Here is a 20329-nt window from a genome sequence, read left to right as displayed (position 1 = left end):
CTACACTGTATAAAACTAGACACTCAGTAAATATTTACGTGGTAAAGGTATTCAGCAGCGGAGAATGAATGTTTAAACTGCCAGTGCTGTTTTTGGATTGCACATTCAAAACAGCACTGGCAGTTTTTTGAACCATTCCGTCGCTGTATTAAAACAACACTGCCATAGGCTGTGCTCTTAGTTAAGTACCAGATAAACTGAATGCGTTTTCTAAGTGTTATACAGTAATATTTAGACCTTATATCACCAGTGTTATTGTGTTTAGGGAGAAGCCTAGTCTTAGTCATGTTACACAGTGAAGCATTAGAAGAAAAAACAGTATAGTTATAAATACAGTCCATTTCCCTTCCCCCTTTTTAGAAATAAAAAATATTTATATTAGCGTGTAACTATAATACTAGAAGTTCCAATGTCCATACATGAAGAAATGGAATTAAATTCAGTTCCTGTGGATGAAACATCTGTGTCAACTAAATGCAAAGACTCCCCTGGAAAGAAATCAACTAACAAACTATTATACGGCGTTACAGACGTACCGCCATGGTACACGTGCATTTTGCTGGGATTTCAGGTGAAGTTTTAACCTATATTTTAAGTATGCTTGTAAATACATATTCTATCCGACCCTGTTTATATGGTAGGGCGGGAAAACGCTACGCTTCATTCCCCTTTCTGGTCCCAATTGGTATAGCAAACAAAGAATATTTACAGAATTATATAACCGTAGCCTCGCGACTCTAAAAGAATGTTGTTATTTGTTGAAAACACGATCACAAAATATTGGATTTAGGGGCTAAGGATATCCTCTCTTACCCCATAAATAAAACGATTACATTCCAACAGCATTACCTGACTATGTTTGGTTCTACGGTTGCCGTTCCTCTCATACTTGCAGGACCCCTTGGTGTTGCAAACAACAACGTTGCTAAGGGTCAAATCATAAGCACAATATTCCTTGCTTCGGGGATTAGTACTTTACTCCAAACAATCATCGGAAACAGGTAATAATTATCCTTAGTGTTTGTATTTAAGTAAGTTCAGTATACATGGTTGAGACTTAGGTTTAAGTAACACATATAGAGCACCATAACCTACAGTGTAATGGTTTAGACTTTGTTTAAGTAACATACATGGAGCTGCACTATACAGTGCACAGTAAAGATTTGTTAAATAGCGCAACGCTCCACACGCTAATTAAAAAGCGCATTCATGCCACAGACTTCCTATTGTGCAAGGAGCCGCGTTCTCATTTCTGACGCCGGCAATTGCAATAATGACTTCCATTCCTGATCCAGTGCCGACCAATATTACTAATGGTAACACAACAGCTGTAAACTCAGAATTCTGGAAAGTTAGAATGGTGCAGGTATAACATTAACTCGTTATTGAGTTATGGTTTTTATTCTTCATTTACAGTATTGGCAACATATCATGATGCAGTGTATATATAGCATATAAGAAGTCCATATCGTCTCGTAATAATTGTATATGGGGGAAGACGGGAAACCTTTAGCACGTAATATCCTGATCGTGTTTTAAACAATTAACAACGGTCTATATGGAAGTCGTGAAAATACGGTTTTATAATTTTTTGGATGTTCTTTATTTACTACCAAATGGGACGAGTAAATAGAATGCAAAGATGTCCCATCTTCCCTCACCCTACTCTACATACATGTTAGAACCATTATCATATTGCATGCGTATTGTAAATAGGTTCAAGGTGCAATAATGGTAGCTTCATGCACACAAGTTCTGCTTGGTCTCACAGGCTTGATTGGTATCGTAATGTCCCGTATTGGACCCCTAACCATCGCCCCAACTATAGCTTTGGTTGGACTTGGCTTGTTCGGACCGGCTGGTGATTTTGCGGGCAAGCATTGGGGTATTTCAATTCTGTAAGTAGATATATAGGTTATACGACTTTCTGGTATTTTTTATAAGTTTTTTTTTTCTGCAGATATAGTTTATACGACATTTTGGTATTTTTTTATACGACATTTTGGTATTTATATATCATTTTGGTAAGTTTTTGAAGTATAGCCTACTGCAGATACAATTTATAGGACAATGTATAATTTGTTGGTAATTCTTTTTGTAAGTCGCGTAATCTGCTCCGTAATTTAAGAAGCTTAAACTACACGTGCGGTCTATATAAAAATGTATACTTTATATGATTTTAACTACACGTGTGGTTTGTATGACAATGTAGTTGTATAGCCATGCCTTTTGATAATATGGCAACCTACCTATACAAGCAGTATTAAGTGAGCCATGGCGACTCTTTAATATCAATCACTTTCTTATTAGGACGATGTTTTTAATCATTCTATTTTCGCAACATCTACGAAACGTGGCCGTCCCGGTGCCCCGTTTTAAGCCAGGGCAGGACGGCAAACGCTTTATGTCGGTGAACGTTTTTCGTTTGTTTCCCGTAAGTACATTTTCCCACAAAAGTGATTTCATATTAAAGTGCACAATTATATACACCAGGTCATTCTTGCTGTGCTTTTGGCTTGGATGTTTTGCGGGATTCTTACAGTTGCTGGTGCGTTACCATCATCACAGGACCAATACGGGTATTTCGCACGGACCGACGTCAGAATAGGAGTATTGGCGCAAGCGTCATGGTTTCGAGTTCCGTATCCTGGTAAATGCAATGAGGAGCTTTATATTACGGGTGGTGTCAAGCTTTTTAAAATATAATGGAGGCTTTTGTACGTCATTCGAGTCACGCCATGATTTGACTCATCGAGAACGTTTCAAAAATTCCTAGTTCTCTTACGTCAGACGTCGTTTTATAAAATTTCCTGTTTGTTCACAGGACAATGGGGTCTTCCAGTCGTCACGTTGTCAGGTGTGCTGGGAATGATCAGCGGTGTACTCGCTTCCATAATTGAATCAGTTGGAGACTACTACGCATGCGCAAGATTAGCTCAAGTTCCCCCACCCCCAACACATGCCATTAACAGGTAATGAAACTTTTCATCAAAAAAAGTTTTATACGACTGTTGAAACGATTATACTGATCCAGTTTTGTATGAAAGTCAAATATAGTGAATTGTGGTAAGAACTTCCATGTTTCCATTGTCTTTGAACATCACATTTAATTTTAAACATAGAATGTTAACAAAAGTATTTAACTGTATCCCTACGACTCTATATAGACCGTTGCTAATTGACATAAAAACACGGTTACACAATATGAGATAATTTAGGCTAATATCCATCAAAGGTTTCTAACCCCACATCAGTAGTATAGTAGGGTGGGGGAAGATGGGACACCTTTTTATTCCATTTTCTCGTCGGATTTGGTAGTAAACAAGGAACATTTAAAGAATTATAAAAACCGTATCCTCACGGCTCCCATAGACCGCTGTTAACTGTTTAAAACACGATCAGGATATTTGGATAATGTATGCTAAAGGTGTCCCGTCTTCCCCCACCCTACTATATATATTTTAATTAACAGAGGCGTTTTCACCGAGGGCATTGGGTGCGTTATAGCTGGATCTCTTGGAACTGGAAACGGTACAACCTCGTACAGTGAAAACATAGGCGCTATTGGAATAACAAAAGTAAGTTATATTGCTTAAACCAGCATAATAAACCGAGTACAACCATCTAATACCTGTCACGCCATAGGTTGGCAGTAGGCGTGTGGTTCAAGTAGGTGCTCTCATCATGATTGTGCTTGCTGTTATCGGAAAGTTCGGAGCTCTTTTTACAACTATACCAGATCCAGTCGTAGGTAAGTCTGTTCCAATTTCTTGAATTTCCGTTTTTTTTATATAGTATTGGGCCTTTTTTCGCAACGACCCAAAAATTTATAGATTTTTTTTATTGCAAAGTTAACCTGATCAAGTTTTCGTGACGATATATAGGCCTACAACTACCACAGTTTCACAAAAAGTAAACATAAACAAATATCTTTAAACGTGAACATCGATCATTGTTCGATTTTGTTACAAATACATCTTCAAAGGTGGAATGTTCTGTGTAATGTTTGGGATGATAGCTGCAGTCGGGATGTCCAGTTTGCAGTTTGTTGATTTGGATTCGTCCAGAAATCTTCTCATCATGGGATTCTCTACATTCATGGGGATTGCGCTTCCAGAGTGGGTTAGAAAGAACAGAAACCTAATACAAACAGGTAATATGAATCGGATTAAATACCAAACCGCGGTTAAGTTGATGGTTTTATAAGGTTAGAGACCAAACGTTAGCATATCACTCAATATTTTTACTAATCGTGTTTTAATAATTAACAACGCTGTTTCAACGTCGTTAGAACAAGGATATAGTAGGGTGGGGGAAGATGGGACACCTTTAGCATATCCGGATAGTATTTTGAACAACTAAGAACTGTCTATGTGAGTCGTGAGGATGCGGTTTTGTAATTCTTTGAATGTTCTTTGTTTTCTATACCTAACGGGACGAGATAATAGAATGAAAAGGTGACCCATCTTCCCACTCTACTATATATATGATTCAGTATAACTCTTTGTTTATTACCAAATGGTGCAATAAAAATGAGTTAAAACATAGACCATTCTACCCTAACCAATACTATATACATTTCAATTGCAGGGTCGGTCGAAGGCGATCAAATCGTGTTGGTGTTGCTGCAGACTGGTATGTTTATCTCTGGTCTACTTGGCTTTATACTTGATAATACCATACCAGGTAAACTCAGTAACGTTATTTACATAATGCTGATTACTTTTAACTTATGTATGCAATATAGGGACGGACGAGGAACGAGGTATTTTAAAATGGTTAAGCCACGAACATGAGGGTGCAGATGCCAATGTTGAAATAAAACAAGTATACGATTTCCCGGGTAACATGTTTGCTATTTAGACATCAAGCCTATAATTTCTAAATTACTGTACTATGCATCACAGGTCCTTTACAGAAAGGAGTAGATCGCGTGAAAGGATTTCGTTACGTTTTTCTATGCCCAACTTTTGACGTTTCGTTCACAAAATGCTCATTATCGAGAGATGACACTATTGCTTAAAGTTGTTATGTTTGGAAAAGTGTATGTAGTTGGGGGGGGAGACGGTACACATTTAGCACATGATATCCAAATGTCGTGTTTTGAACAATTAACAACGGTCTATGGGAGTTGTAAATTTACGGTTTTATAATTCTCTGAATTTTTTTTGTTTACTTCCAAATGAGACCAGAATGTAGAATCAAAAGGTGTACCATCTTTCACCACTCTTTACTATATCTCATATTTTTCTGCCGCTTACACATTCATTACTTTTTATTAGATCATCAAACGATAAATTTAAATTAGACGGCTACTGTATTAGTATTCGATGTATTGGGCCATTAGATTACCAAATATTTAAATTTTTGTTTGGAGTATTACAGCAACATTTTCGACTTTAAATTACGTATAGCCTACACATCAAACAAACGTATTTCCTGCTTTCCTTTAACAGCTGGTTTGTTATTATTATTTATAATCTCCTCAGTTGATCAGTAAGTTATATGTTTTGACTGTTTTGTTTATCGCCTGATGCCTTTAAAATTCAAGATTTGTTACTTCAAAGTAGTATGTTTTGTGTTTACAGCTTCGCATGGCTTGTCAGCTATAGGAAATGTAATTGTACAGTTTACCCATAGAAATAAAAACATACAGAAATTACACTAGTGGTTTGTTTACTCGTCATGCTTGAACAATCATGCAATGTAGGTGATTCTGCAGTACCGTCTAGATATGGACAGCGTGGCAACTGTACAATTTTAATCTCTTCCACTGGTGTCACGAAGATAAAACTTAGATACTTACTAATTGGATCACGTAGATTATTAGTAGTCTTCAGCATCAGCTAGTTACAGAAGGAAAACAGTATTTATATTATGCAATTGTTGGGTATTGGAGTATAGAACGTCAGTTTCACTTATGTAGTATACTGTGTTGAATATTTAGTTAATACATGTACAAGGGTTAATGTAACATATGTTGCTTAACCATGCATAGCATTCTGCTTCCAGTCTATTTGAAGACCGAGAGTTAAAACATATGTTTGTATTTAGATACTGGTTAAGCAACGGTAATGAGTTCTTTCGATGTAATAGTCGTTGGTGCTGGTGTAATAGGATCCTGTACAGCCTACCAGCTTGCTAAGTCGGGCGTTAATACGTTAATGATTGAGCAGGTACGAACAAGCACAAGTGCAAATATCTGCATAGCAACAATATCACATACCATTACCTTTATTTGCCTTTAACAGTTTCCACTGCCGCATTCGAGGGGAAGTTCTTTTGGGCAAACCCGACTGACCAAAAGATCACACCGTAAACCATACATGTCAGATTTGGTACCTGAATCAATTGCATTTTGGAAAAGTCTGGAAAAGGATTATGGCACACAACTACTCATGTAAGTTCGGACACTCACCCTGCCAAATTGAATTGTAAATATAGTGGGGTGGGGAAGGATGGGACCTACACCTATTTATCACATATAATATCCAAGTATCCTGATCATGGGGTTTAAACAATTAACGCTCTATGGAAGTTGTGAGGATTCGGTTTCTTAATTAAAAAAATATATTGAGAGGGTGTCCCATCTTCCCCCATCCTACAATATATGGTTGAACTGTGCAATTACTATATTCCTAGCAGGACACAGATCTGGTAATCTTAAATTTCCCTGTAGGCAGACGGGTCACCTGTCCATTGCTAATTCAGAGAAGACAAACCATGTTCTTGAACCGATGAAGACAAACCTGCGAAATTCGAACGTAGATTACGCGGAGTTTCACGGTAGAGATATTGGTATCGCGTTTCCGGGTCTAGAATTTGACTCTAGTTTCGGAGCCTTTTTTGAACCAAACGGTTTTACCATCAAGGCCACAAAATGCCTCCATGCATTACAAGTGAGTTAGCTGAATACCTGATTTGATGAAGTTTGTTTTCGGTCATAATAAAACATATCGTTTTAATTTAAAGAGCGAGTTCGTAAAACACGGTGGAACGCTTCAAGAAAATGAGAAAGTAGTTGAAGTTAAACATTTATCAGCGAACAGTGTGAGCATACGAACAGATTCTCATAAAGTATATTACGCCAAGAGTGTTGTTCTTGCTTGTGGACCTTGGATCAATACAGTATTACGACCATTCGGAATCCAACTAGAGCTACAGGTAAAAAAATCGCTAAGTTAAAAAAAGAAAACTATTTTAAATGTATTATTACAGCCTGTCCGTGTCATCACATATTATTGGAGAGAAAAAACGGTCGGAAAATATTTTTACTTCGGAGTTTATCACGTCTATTCAACACCTTCCTACGAGTACCCAGGTCTAATAAAGGTATAGTATAGGTCGGGGTAAGATGGTGCATATTTTAATTTCTCTACTCGTCCCACTGGGTGGTAAACAAAGAACATTTACAGAATTATTAAAAAACGTATCTATATGACCATTCTAGAATGCTTTATATTGTTAAAAACACGAGAAAAATGGGATATAATGTACCGTATATCATATAAACTTCGTCGTACTATATAAATCGAAAACTTAGAGCCTAAGAGTCAAAGTTGTATTAACAAATGTCTGCTCTAGATATGCTACCACTACCGAGCACCTGTAGACCCAGATGCACCAGATTTACTGGATAAGGAAAGCGAGAAAGCGGAGGTGGAGCGATTGGGAATTCTTAAACAATTAATTGCAAAGCACTTTCCACAACTAGAGTCGGTCCCAGTACTGACCGAGAATGCGTTACAAATGGTCAGACATACTGCTCGATTTCTGGTTAAAATTTATGTTTTAAACATTAATTATTTTTACAGATTACGCCAAATTCGGATTTTATCATAGACAGGTTACCAGGATTTCCGAATATTGTGATCGGCGCTGGCTTTTCTGGTGAGTCTAGAGTCTAAACACCAATAGTAATCATTATAGTATGGAAAATGTTCAAGGCACAGATCTTTTTCGCTGTGTCGTTACATAGTGACATTAACATATTTACTTTCGCTATAGGCGCGGGATTCGGACCTGCACCTGCCATCGGTAGGGCACTGAGTAGATTGGCAACTTTTCAGGATCCTGGTCAAGATATGGAAGTTTTTAAATTAGGCTCAAGATTTGTTTATAATAAGGCGAAACTGTAATTAAACATTGGCAAATGTCTTTACTGCGCATTGCGTTTCACCTATGATTTTTATGGATTTGTGTTATTACTGTTCGTCACGCACGACTTGAGATCCAATTTGTTTTGGTTCTTTACTAAGCGAACGGTAGTTGTGTATGTGATTTCGTAGCTGGTTACTTCACAGAAGCAATGATAAACGATAGACGAGTGTTTTTGTATAAGTGAGCCATACACATAAGTTACATTTAGATAAAGGACAGCCATTGGTTCTGCTGTACCACTTAGTGCTTGTACAGCAAAAAGCGTCAGAGTGTAATTGCTATAAGGCACATATAATATAGAGTATAGACAAAGGAAAGTCATGTCATTAGTACTGATGTATAACTTTATGCTTGTACCACAAAAACCGTCAGAGTGATTGCTATAAGTTACATATAGACAATGGAAAGTCATAGGTACTGCTGTACAATTTTATGCTTTTACAACAAAATGCGTCGGAGTGATTACTTTATTGCTATACCTATTTAGGGGAAATCAGCACTCATGAATTCTTTCGATGTTATAGTCATTGGTGCTGGTGTAATAGGATCTTGTACAGCCTACCAGCTTGCTAAGTTGGACGTTAAAACGTTAATGATTGAACAGGTACACATAAGCGTACGTGCAAATTACCGCAGGCATGTAAGCCTCGAGTTTTTACCGACGCCGTGTCAAAGTTGTATAAGCGCCCCTGCTAACATAACCTAACGTTTCGAAGCTTCTACAATTGTGGCCTCGTGTGTCCTTGGGCACGACAATTGACGGCCACAAAGTTACATACGTACAGTCACTCGTAAGCGGACACAAGGTGTGTGAAACAAAGCACCCGCGTGTTATAACGACTGCCGTTGCCCCGCCACGCGAAGATGAATAAGTTACATTCGTTCAATCTATCTATAACTCTATTTTGTCTGCTGCAGTTTCCTCTGCCACACACAAGGGGAAGCTCATGCGGTCAAACAAGGATGACCCAACGTTCTGATCGTAATCCATATAGGTCAGATCTTGTGCCTGAATCAATTGCATTTTGGAAAAGTCTTGAAAAAGATTATGGCACGCCTTTGTTAATGTGAGTACACCGTAAAGATTGCAATGCCAAAACAGGGTTATGTAATGTATTTTGATGATTGAGTTATTTTAGTAGAGTGTAAATATAGCCTGCCTTTATTGCGGTTCGTTTAGTATACTAGGATGGGGGAAGATGGGGCAATGTTTCATTCTATTTTCTTGTCCCAATTGGTAGTAAACAAAGAACATGTAAAGAATTATAAAACCGTATCTTTACGGCTTTCATAGACCGTTGATAACTGTTTAAAACACGATCAGGTTATTTAGATATTACGTGTTAAAGGTGTCCCATCTTACCCAACAGTACTATATACTGTAAGTGTAGGGTACTATGGGACACCGTTAGCACCAAACCCATATGTTCTAATCGCGTTTTAAACAATTGACACGACTTATAGATTCGTGAGGTTACGATTTATATAATTCTCTAAATATTTTTGTTTACTTTCGAATGGGACGAGAAAGAAAATGAAAGCGTGTCTCGTCTTATCCCAACCTACTATATCTAGAAAAACTGGGCATTTAGGCATTTCTGAATCAGAGGAATCAAACTATGCCCTTGAACCGATCAAAGTACATATGAGAAAGTCGAACGTGGATTACACCGAGATGCGTGGTCAGGATATCGGGAACTCATTTCCCGGACTTGATTTTGACTCTCAGTTTGGAGCGTATTACGTACCAAACGGTTTCATCTTAAAAGCCACAAAATGCCTCCATGCTTTACAGGTAGGTTATTACAATCCAACAACGATTTGATTAAAAACATTATGTTTTTCTTTAAATTTAAAGAGCGAGTTCGTGAAACATGGTGGAACGCTTCAAGAAAATGAGAAAGTAATTGAAGTTAAACATTTATCAGCGAACAATGTGAGCATACGGACAGGTTCTCATAAAGTATATTACGCCAAGAGTGTTGTTCTTGCTTGTGGACCTTGGATAAACAAAGTGTTGCGACCATTGGACATAGAACTCGATTTGCAAGTATTATTGAGTATGAGAATATTAAACATCAATTAATCAATACATTTATAGTCTGTTCGCGTCACCACATACTATTGGAGAGAAAAAGAACTTGGGAAGTATTCCATTCATAATAACTTTCCAACAATAGTACTTTATTTTGGAGTCTTTCACGTCTATTCAACACCTTCCTACGAGTATCCGGGCCTTATAAAGGTAAAATGTATTTATCATCCTTCAAATAAACGAAACTGAGAAAATTGTGATTTAGATATGCTACCATTATCGAGCACCTGTAGACCCAGACGCACCGGATTTACTAGACATGGAAAGCGAGAAAGCGGAGGTGGAGCGATTGGAAACTCTCAAACAAATAATTTGCAAGCATTTTCCACAGCTGGAGTCCGTTCCAGTACTGAGCGAAAATGCGTTACAAACGGTTAGAAGATAAGCTCTATTTCTGGTTAAAATTAAATGTTTTTAAAATAACGTTTCAGGTGACGCCAACTTCGGATTTTATCATAGACAAGTTACCGGGTTTTCCGAATATTGTAATCGGCGCTGGTTTTTCTGGTAAGTTTTGAACACCTAGCATCGTAAAACAAACCCTTGAATGTGCATCAAAAACACACATTAATTATTACATACTAGGGACGGGATTCGGACCTGCACCTGCCATCGGTAGGGCATTGAGTAGATTGGCAACTTTCCAGGATCCTGGTCAAGATATGAAAACGTTCGCATTAGGCTCGAGGCTGATTTACACAAAATCATCTTTATAATTTTAAATTGTTGTGTATTAATCAGAATAAAACCATTTATTCGCTTAAATGTATTTGCGAAAATATCGTATTTATATGACTGTGTCGACTATATTTTTCGATGGTTTAAAATTAAATATTGGCACATCAAAAACGTATTTGTTCGTGCAAGAATTTAACATTTATTTCCACGCTATAGCACTGATCTTTTTTTAGAATGGCCTATATAATTTTAATCGGGTATACAAAACATACAAAACCGGCATTAGTACAAAGCAACTATGGTTATGCTTACATTAGTTGTTAGTTTCAAAAACTTTTGTTAACGCTAAAACATCATATTGTTTTAAAGTAAACCATTAACAACGGTCTATATAGGAGTCGTAAAGCTACGGTTTTATAATTCTTTTAATGTTCTTTGTTTACTACCAAATGTGACGAGAAATTAGAATGAAAAGATGTCCCATCTTCCTCCAACCAACTATAACCAAACATTTGTATTGCATATTCTTATAATACCGTGTTACACACTGTATTTTGGTTTTCAATTGTTTCACAATTATTGTCATTTTGTGAATACCGCTTTCGAAAAGAGGGGCAAATTGGAACATAAGAAGCAACCTTTGTAAGCGACGGGTTGTTGCAAGAACTTGCGCATCTTGTGTTGTCAATCCAACCAAATGGTAAATTGTAAACAGAACTCGGTTGTGGTGGAGTTTTTGCCTTCTGGGTTTGTTGGTTGGAACTGATAGATTGATGTGTATTAGTATTTACTTCTTGATTATTCTCCGTCGTAGGGGAAGTTGTCACTTCTTGTAGTTTTCTCCACGCGAGTAGACCACGTTCCTTTTCTGTGCCTAATTTTAACAAACTTAATTATGATTTGCTGCCTTGATTTTACTATAAGTGCTTCAAAGAACCATAGCGCTGCTCTCTTTATACTATCATTGACTTCTACCGCTAAAACAAACTAAAGGCGCAAGTCTCGAGAAAGCGTAACACTTCTAAAACTACGTTTTAAAAACTATTACCAGGTATTGTGTTGTCCAAGACGAAACCAAGAACTCCTGCAACGAACATACCAGTTTGCAAGAGAACGATAAAAATTTGATCAAGCTCAGGTACACCTGCAACAGTGGTTTAAAATATTTGGGAGTGTCCTTTCATGTTGAGAATAAAACATTTCATACTAAAATCGATGGGCGATAGATTAAAACCATCGGCTATGATTTATTAGGCATGTTTTTAGATTTATACCATACTACCAAGCTATACAAACCTGTTCGTATCAACTGGTTGTTTTTCTTCACCCACTCTGGAAGCGCAATCCCCATGAATGTAGAGAATCCCATGATGAGAAGATTTCTTGACGAATCCAAATCAACAAACTGCAAACTGGACATCCCGACTGCAGCTATCATTCCAAACATTACACAGAACATTCCACCTTTGAAGAAAAGGCATGTTATGGACCATTGTTAAATGCTTAAAACACAATCCGAATATTTGGATATTATGTGCTAAAGGTGTCTCATCTTCCCCCACCCTAATATGTTTATATGACTTACCGACAATAGGATCGGGTATGGTTGTAAACAACGCCCCGAACTTTCCAATAACTGCCAGTATGATCATAATGATGGCACCAGCTTGAACAACTCTTCGACTGCCAACCTTTTAATGGCAATAAATATGAAGTGCTGTATTATGCCATACTTCTATTAGTCTTACTTTAGTGATTCCAATTGCTCCAATGTTTTCACTGTAAGAAGTTGTCCCACTACCCGTGCCCCACGCACCAGCAAGTATACAACCAATGCCTTCCATGAATATGCCCCTATATAAAATAGTTCAATGACCGTTAAGCCATGAAGTTCTGTTCTTTGGTCATATAGTACTGTGGTGTAAGAAGGATAACGTTAACACAACATATAGTAGTGTGGGATAAGACAGGATACCTTTAGCACATAATATCCAAATATCCTGATCGTATTTTAAACATCTATCAACGTCTATGGCACTCGTTATAGGATATACGGTTTTATAATTTAAAAAAAATGTTTACTACCAAATTGAAAAAAAAGGTGCTCGATCTTCCCCCACCCTACTATATCTTATATTACTTGATCATGTTTTGCTTAAACAATTACCAACGCTATTTTATTATCGCGAGGCTACGGTTTTATGATTTTGTAAATTTACTTGTTTACCACCAAATGGGACGAGACGAGAGACCGAAAACATGAACCAACTTACACTAACATATATTAGTAAAATATATACACACGAACCTGTTTACCGCATGGTGAGGCGGTGACGGTATTCGACACAGTCGTGCGCATGCGTAGTAGTCTCCAACCGATTCAATTATGGAAGCGAGTACACCGCTGATCATTCCCAGCACACCTGACAACGTGACGACTGGAACACCCCATTGTCCTAATCCAAGAAGAAATCGCAACACTGTATAGGCTATAGTATGAGTGTTAACTCCAACAATTACTATTTTACTGACTGTCTAGCGCCACCGTCTGACTGGCTTATTTATTGCCTTTCTCCTGTCTTCGTTATGCGAACGCCGTCTCTCTAGTCTGCGTTTCAGTATAGGTTCTTGCATGGTTCTGTTAGCATCGCAATTTAGCGTAACTGTTTAAGATTTAGTTATTATGTGTTCAGCTATTAACAATGTTTTATTTGTTAGCGACTGAACATAACTGTTTTTTAATCTCTCTCTCTGGCTGTCTCTCCCTGTGGATCTCTTTGACTCTATCTGGTTGCTGTGGCTGTTATTTTGGTTATTGTTGGAATCTGGCTATCGTTTATGATTTGTGTTATCGTCAATACATCTGTACATATTCATCAAGTGGAGAGCATTAATTAAGTTATAGACATCAGTCGCTTATTCCTTATACGGCTAAAACTGCAGCCGCGTTCGAGCTAAACCCTAGCTCCTACATTATTAAAAAACAGTTATTGGCTCTGTGAGTTATACGTCAGCGGGATGAACCAGTCGTATCCGTTGATAGACCTTGGATGTGAAAATGAGAATGTTTCTGTAAACCAAGAATCAATTTGGAGTAAGGAGCTCGAGGAAATCTTTTATGAGAATCAACTCACTTCGCGTCCGAATCTTTCCCAACCAGTTGGGCCCGTTTACAAAGAAAAAAGTGAAAAATCGAATGATGACGCATTCGATCTGTCTGTCCTTGAGCGCCGTAAGGCTGAAATTAATCGTACGAGAAAGCTACTAGAAGAAGAAGAGAACATGATCAAATCAAAGTTACGCCATGTTCAGGGGTTGCAGGAAAATATCGCTCCGAGCAGTATCGGATCGCCGACAAAATCGCACAGTTCTAGTAATCAACCGGATCTATCTGGAGCCCTGATTATGATGGCTAATTCATTGGAGAGAGGGCCTCTACCGTCTCGCGAGCTTCCAAAGTTTGGAGGAGAGGTGCTCGAGTTTAACGCGTTTATGTCGGAGTTTAACGATAACATTGGAAACCGGGTTAATGACGCAAGCACGAAGTTGAACTATTTAAGAAGTCTTTGCTTTGGCGAGGCCTATGAAGCTATAAAATCGTGTGTGGTAATCAAGCCAGCTGAGAAGGGTTTAGAAAAGGCCATTTCAATTTTGTATGACCAGTTTGGACAGCGACATCAAATCGTCAAGGCTCATCTCAACGCATTGGTAAGTGGTCCACGTGTTGCTGAAAATGATTCTAAGGCTTTGTTTAATTTATGGTCGGACATGAACAACTGCTATAATACATTAAGCTCGTGGTGCTACCAAAGCGATTTGGAAAATTCGTATTTGTTGGAAGGAATATTTAAACGCCTACCGAGTAGCGTTCATTATGATATACTGCACAGTCCACAGTTCCTAAAGAACAGACCGTTAATAGGATTTGTAGAAATGATGGATCACGTGGATCGCGCTGCAAAGACAATAAACACGCCATTCGGTCGAATAGCAGCAGAATGCGCTGCGTGTCCGCAACCAAGCGAATCACGCTCAAGTCGTGGAAATGAAAATAGGCCAATTATAAAGTTGAATAGCAACACAACATCAGAAGTACGCTCACCCACTGGTAAACATTGTAATGATTTTCGTGCTATGTGTACACTCTGCAACGGTTCACATTTTATATATAATTGTAGACACTTTTGCGCACACTCTTCAAGGGAAAGATTTGACATTGCGCCGGAGAAACGGCTATGTTTCCGTTGTCTATCATCAGGGCATTATGCAGGATTTTGCCCGAGTAATCTACATTGTCAAGTTTGCAATATGTCCCATCATACTCTGTTACATTTTCGACAGGCCTCTACGAGTTTACCAATACCGAAGTCACAGGAATTACTATGTGGATCAGATCACAACGTTGCCAATGAAGGAGTAAGTAGACTTGGCTGCACGCTAAAGAAAAGCGTATACGGTGGCAACCGTACAGAACCAAAGGCTCATATCAATTATTGTACAGTTACGGATGTTACTTCACATGATCGGTCGGATCATTTGCGTGATTGCGGATCCTATAACGTGAGTGAGACAAACATCATGGCTACGGACGATCAACCAACGCTGTCGATCAAAAATAAAGAATCGAGAAAAGCTAAAGAAAATAAAGATGGCGGAAACGTGTTACCACTTAAAGCAAACGATCCGGGAACTGCGCAATATCACTGCAATCTGGCTAGGAAAGGGTTTAAGGACTTAATTAAGGGAGGATTCGTGCGCGACCCTGAGGTTGAAGTAAAATACCGACGAAAGATAAGAGAATTCTCGTACAACGACCATCGCAGACAAAGGCCGATGAGAGTATATCAACATAAAGTTTATGGCATTTCTCGTTGTTTAAGAAAGGAGGAGAACATTTTGGCCGATGTGTTTCCAGGCTTAAGAAAGGAAGATATGGCTAACGCTTTTGTTACGAGGTCGGTGACCGATAAAAGAAATCGTAACTATAGTCGTTCCGCTCGATGGTTGCGGCCATTCAGACGCAAGTTGAGCGATGAGCGGGAGACCCCATGCCAGCACCCCCCGCGTCGCTTCTTATGGGAACGTTGTTAATTCCCGTCCAAAGGGACACAATACCAATGGCTAAACAAAATTGTGAGATACGCATTTTCCTGTATATAGTTCATGTGCATTCTCGTTAATATTAAGTTAGTTTAGTTTATTTTTTGCATTTTTAATTTTGTTGTACGTATGTTTTTAACCTTACACCTTTTGATTCTTTGCTTATTTTCGCTGCTTATTTACCCAGCAGATCTGTTATGCCATCCACCGTTATGCCATCCACCGTAGACATTTGTAGTAATCGTTGTCGTTAGTTTTGAAAATAACTACGTTTGTAAACTCCGTTATTTTGGGGCCGGAATGTTAACTCCAACAATTACTATTTTACTGACTGTCTAGCGCCACCGTCTGACTGGCTTATTTATTGCCTTTCTCCTGTCTTCGTTATGCGAACGCCGTCTCTCTAGTCTGCGTTTCAGTATAGGTTCTTGCATGGTTCTGTTAGCATCGCAATTTAGCGTAACTGTTTAAGATTTAGTTATTATGTGTTCAGCTATTAACAATGTTTTATTTGTTAGCGACTGAACATAACTGTTTTTTAATCTCTCTCTCTGGCTGTCTCTCCCTGTGGATCTCTTTGACTCTATCTGGTTGCTGTGGCTGTTATTTTGGTTATTGTTGGAATCTGGCTATCGTTTATGATTTGTGTTATCGTCAATACATCTGTACATATTCATCAAGTGGAGAGCATTAATTAAGTTATAGACATCAGTCGCTTATTCCTTATACGGCTAAAACTGCAGCCGCGTTCGAGCTAAACCCTAGCTCCTACAATGAGGGTAGGGTAAGATGGGATGTGTTTTTTTGTTGTCTTTTTGGTCGTAAACGAAGAATATTCAATGAAACAAGAGCATTCGCACTACTTAAAAAAGTGTTGGTAATTGTTCAAAACACGATCAGGAAATATGAGATTTAGGTGCTTACGTTGTTTCATCTTACCGTACAGTACTATATGCTAACTTAGTAATGTAGGGGTAGATGGGACACCATTGGCACATAATATCCAAATATCGTGATCGTGTTTTAAAAAATTAACAGTGGTCTATGGGAGTCGTGGGGATACGGTGAGGATATGTAATTCTTTGAATGTTATTTGTTTACAAACAAAGGGGACAAGAAAATAGAATGAAAAAATGTTCCATCGTTTCCCACCCTACTATACATAAATTGGTCTCATCACATATATATACACATTAACTTTAAACGAAATGCATAATGTTGGTCGCATCATAAGTTACCTTACCAGGATATGGAACTCTAAACCATGGTGCGTCATCTAGTACACCCAGTCGAATATCAGTGCGAGCAGCGTAGCCATAAACTTCACTTGAAGATGGAAATCCGCCGGCTACAGTTATGATACCACAGATTGCCCACGAAAACATAATTCCAATAATGACCTTGGATTGTATAAAGTATAGTAGGGTGGAAGAAGATGGAACACCTTTAACACATTATATTCAAATGTCCTGATCGTGTTTTGAACAATTAACAACAGTCTACGGGAGTCATAGTTTTGTTTGAATTTTTTGTTAAATACTAAATAGGACGACAAAATAGTTAAAAAGTGTACATCTTCCCCCGCCCCACTGTATATTAAAATAGGTTTATAGAACTTAATTTTGCTTATGCTTTACCGGGAACAGACTGAAAATGTATACGCGTGGGAAGGTCCAGCCTTTCCCTCTTGTATACACCGGTAAGGGAACACCAACATTCCGTAGATGTTGAGAGAATATAATGATAAGAGCCATCGTCCTAAACATTGCACAAAGTAAAAACCAGCGTCTCAAAAGGTACAATTTGCTTACATGAATGATATTCCCCAATGCGTTCCCGCAAAATTATCTGCAGCCGTGCCGAACAACGACAGGCCAACTAAAGTGATGGTAGGCGCCACAGTTAACGGGCCTATGTACGACATAAGGAATCCTATAACACCAGTCAGGCCGATAAGAACCTGAAGGCAAGAAGCAACCAAGATGGCACCTTGAACCTGAAGATGTTAAAATAGATGATAGGTTGCTTGTTTTGAACATGGTATATGATTTGTACCTCAAGCATACGTGGTTTCCAGTCGAATTCTCTACTGTTGTTGACACTGGTGTTCGTTGACAAAATAGGACAAGGTGAGTATTTAGATGAAGACATGATTGCGATTGCAGGAGTTAAAAATGAGAATGCTGCGCCCTGGACTATCGGTAACCTGTTTTGATATAAAGGGATTTTCAAAGTGAAGGTGTCTTAGTATTCTAGAAATATATTTGTGTGTACATATGCTTTACCTTGTGCCTAGTAATGTCTGTATAATTGTGACAATACCACCGACAAAAAATCCTGTGCTGATCAATTGCGATTTTGCGAGATCGTTGTTTGAAATGCAGAGGGAGCCTGAGAGTATGAGAGGCACAGCGAGAGTTGAACCGAACATTGTCAAGTAGTGCTGAATAAAAATAAATGAATGCATCGGAGTTTTATTGCTATGAAAATATTTAGGCACTATAGATTCTATATAGTAGGGTGGGGGAAGATGGGACACCTTTTCATTCTATTTTCTCATCTCATATGGCAGTAAACGAAGAACAGTCAAAGAATTATAAAAACGTATCCTTACGACTCCCATAGACCATTGTTAATTGTTTAAAAAACGATCAGGATATTTGGATATTCAGTGCTAAAGGTGTCCCATCTTCCCCCCACCTACTATACTACTTTACTTGGGCTTTGGGTATGTATGCGTGTATAGCCTCTGACGCGTTATGTATGGACGCAAATATAGCAAGCATTATAGAAAAAACTCTTGTTTGTGGAGGAGTGTACGTTGATGATTTCATGTTTTATTACAACAGACTTATAAACTTAAAGAACAGAAGAAAATAATTCTAAACAAATGTTAATATAAGGCTTATTACTGTTGCATACGTGCTATCTGTACCGTATAGTAAAGATTAATTATTCCGGAAACCGTGTACCTCATACACTGTTTACTTGATCCGCTATAGTGATAAAGTTAAAGTAAATTTATTCACACGTAGTTATTCAAATATTGTCCGAAATTTGTTCGGTAAACATAGTCGACAAAAATAATATCGCTTTGTTGTAAAGTAAAGTTTGTATTCCATACAATGCTTACTTGAAATCCTAACACCAAACTCAAATACCAAGGCGGCGTGTCTTCAATGCCATAAGCCAACTTGTGCGTCGCTTCGTCGCTTTCTGGATCGGTATTTGTTGAGCTCATTCTTTTATTTAATTGATTCGTTTAGCACTACTGCACACTCTAAATATTTTGCGACAACAAAATATGCTTAAAAATTGTATAACCTGTCTGAAAGCTGGTTGATGTATATATATAGTAGGTTGGGGGGAGACGGGACACCTTTTCACTATATTTTTTGTCTCATTTGGTTTAAACAATCAACATTAAAAGAATTATAAAACCGTATATTAACGACTCCCATATGCCAATGTTAATTGTTTAAAACACGATCAGGATATTTGGATATTATATGCTAAAGGTGTCCCATCTTCTCCCACCCTAATACTATATCTTCACAACCCTTTACTAATACTATACTTCCAATATAACATATATAAAACTAAACCACAGTCATATCCGTCTAAAGTATAATTTGGATTCTGACGTCCTATATCTAAGGTATTCTACTCGATGTACAATTGTGTGCGTCTAGGTTTAACTTATCTTTAACTGAGCAACTTTTTGACAGAGCGAACCCATGTACCTGAACCATTCGAGCGTTTAAAACTGTTGGCGACAACTCAAATGCTTTAAATATTACCATACCGGCCGCTAGGTAAACATAAAATTCATACCCCTGGTATTAGACTATTGTTGACTTGACTTTTATTGCATTACTCACATCGGGTTAAATATTTGTATTTCTTAACTTTCTGCTTGACGTAAGAGAATGAGTGATTCGCTTCTGCAACAGAAATGTGGCGAAAAACATAGCTGTTAGTGTCCTATGATTTCAGATTTCCAGTGCCATACATATACGCATGCAATGTGACAGAAGAATATGCACAATTTTACTTTATCTTAACGGGTTTTAGTATGATTCCGACGTTCATTATATAGTAGGTTGAGGGAAGATGGGACACCCTTTCATTTGATTTTCTCGTCTTATCTGTTAGAAAACAAAGATCTTTTAAAGAATTATAAAATCTTACATTTACAACTCTTGTTATTAATTGTTTGAAAAACCACTTAGCTATTTGGATATTATGTGCCAAGCTAAATAAAGGTCTCCCGTTTTTCCCCACCCTACTATAAAA

At 38.0% G+C, this 20329-nt stretch overlaps 5 protein-coding genes across 7 annotated transcripts; 4 read left to right on the top strand and 1 right to left on the bottom strand.

Moving 5' to 3' along the window:
* Positions 1 to 5662, top strand: LOC149736714 (solute carrier family 23 member 1-like). The gene is made up of 13 exons (XM_089876376.1): positions 1 to 571; positions 844 to 1001; positions 1219 to 1366; positions 1717 to 1898; positions 2311 to 2434; positions 2494 to 2650; positions 2825 to 2972; positions 3473 to 3578; positions 3646 to 3751; positions 3986 to 4153; positions 4591 to 4686; positions 4748 to 4843; positions 4908 to 5662. The coding sequence occupies exons 1-13, from the start codon at positions 410 to 412 to the stop codon at positions 5021 to 5023; spliced, it is 1767 nt and encodes a 588-aa protein (XP_089732502.1). The 5' UTR covers positions 1 to 409; the 3' UTR covers positions 5024 to 5662.
* Positions 5663 to 6025: 363 nt separating this feature from the next.
* LOC149736713 (peroxisomal sarcosine oxidase-like) lies at positions 6026 to 8178 on the top strand. Of its 2 annotated transcripts, XM_089876403.1 has the most exons (8): positions 6026 to 6176; positions 6252 to 6400; positions 6680 to 6899; positions 6973 to 7164; positions 7219 to 7332; positions 7585 to 7752; positions 7815 to 7890; positions 8008 to 8178. In XM_089876403.1, the coding sequence occupies exons 1-8, from the start codon at positions 6075 to 6077 to the stop codon at positions 8136 to 8138; spliced, it is 1152 nt and encodes a 383-aa protein (XP_089732529.1). In that variant the 5' UTR covers positions 6026 to 6074; the 3' UTR covers positions 8139 to 8178. The 2 variants fall into 2 exon arrangements, with proteins under 2 accessions (XP_089732529.1, XP_089732530.1); XM_089876404.1 differs by lacking the exon at positions 7219 to 7332.
* Positions 8179 to 8273: 95 nt separating this feature from the next.
* LOC149736712 (peroxisomal sarcosine oxidase-like) lies at positions 8274 to 11108 on the top strand. Of its 2 annotated transcripts, XM_089876399.1 has the most exons (9): positions 8274 to 8574; positions 8648 to 8764; positions 9079 to 9227; positions 9736 to 9955; positions 10019 to 10210; positions 10262 to 10405; positions 10461 to 10628; positions 10687 to 10762; positions 10841 to 11108. In XM_089876399.1, exons 2-9 carry the CDS (start codon positions 8663 to 8665, stop codon positions 10969 to 10971), a joined length of 1182 nt encoding a protein of 393 aa, XP_089732525.1. In that variant the 5' UTR covers positions 8274 to 8574; positions 8648 to 8662; the 3' UTR covers positions 10972 to 11108. The 2 variants fall into 2 exon arrangements, with proteins under 2 accessions (XP_089732525.1, XP_089732526.1); XM_089876400.1 differs by lacking the exon at positions 8648 to 8764.
* Positions 11109 to 11115: 7 nt separating this feature from the next.
* Positions 11116 to 20295, bottom strand: LOC149736710 (solute carrier family 23 member 1-like). The gene is made up of 12 exons (XM_089876375.1): positions 19167 to 20295; positions 18319 to 18476; positions 18089 to 18239; positions 17845 to 18029; positions 17671 to 17791; positions 17277 to 17433; positions 13242 to 13389; positions 12682 to 12787; positions 12519 to 12624; positions 12230 to 12397; positions 11982 to 12077; positions 11116 to 11807 (listed from the first exon to the last, which is right to left on the bottom strand). Exons 1-12 carry the CDS (start codon positions 19272 to 19274, stop codon positions 11461 to 11463), a joined length of 1851 nt encoding a protein of 616 aa, XP_089732501.1. The 5' UTR covers positions 19275 to 20295; the 3' UTR covers positions 11116 to 11460.
* On the top strand, positions 13414 to 16713 carry LOC149736711 (uncharacterized). The gene is made up of 2 exons (XM_089876393.1): positions 13414 to 14641; positions 15275 to 16713. The coding sequence occupies exons 1-2, from the start codon at positions 13952 to 13954 to the stop codon at positions 16022 to 16024; spliced, it is 1440 nt and encodes a 479-aa protein (XP_089732519.1). The 5' UTR covers positions 13414 to 13951; the 3' UTR covers positions 16025 to 16713.
* Positions 20296 to 20329: the final 34 nt, after the last annotated feature.

Source organism: Ciona robusta, chromosome 4 (assembly GCF_009617815.1).
Source record: "Ciona robusta chromosome 4, ASM961781v2".
Taxonomy (NCBI): domain Eukaryota; kingdom Metazoa; phylum Chordata; class Ascidiacea; order Phlebobranchia; family Cionidae; genus Ciona; species Ciona robusta.
Note: the sequence above shows the minus strand (reverse complement) of the source record. Positions and strands in the feature narration are given on the sequence as shown.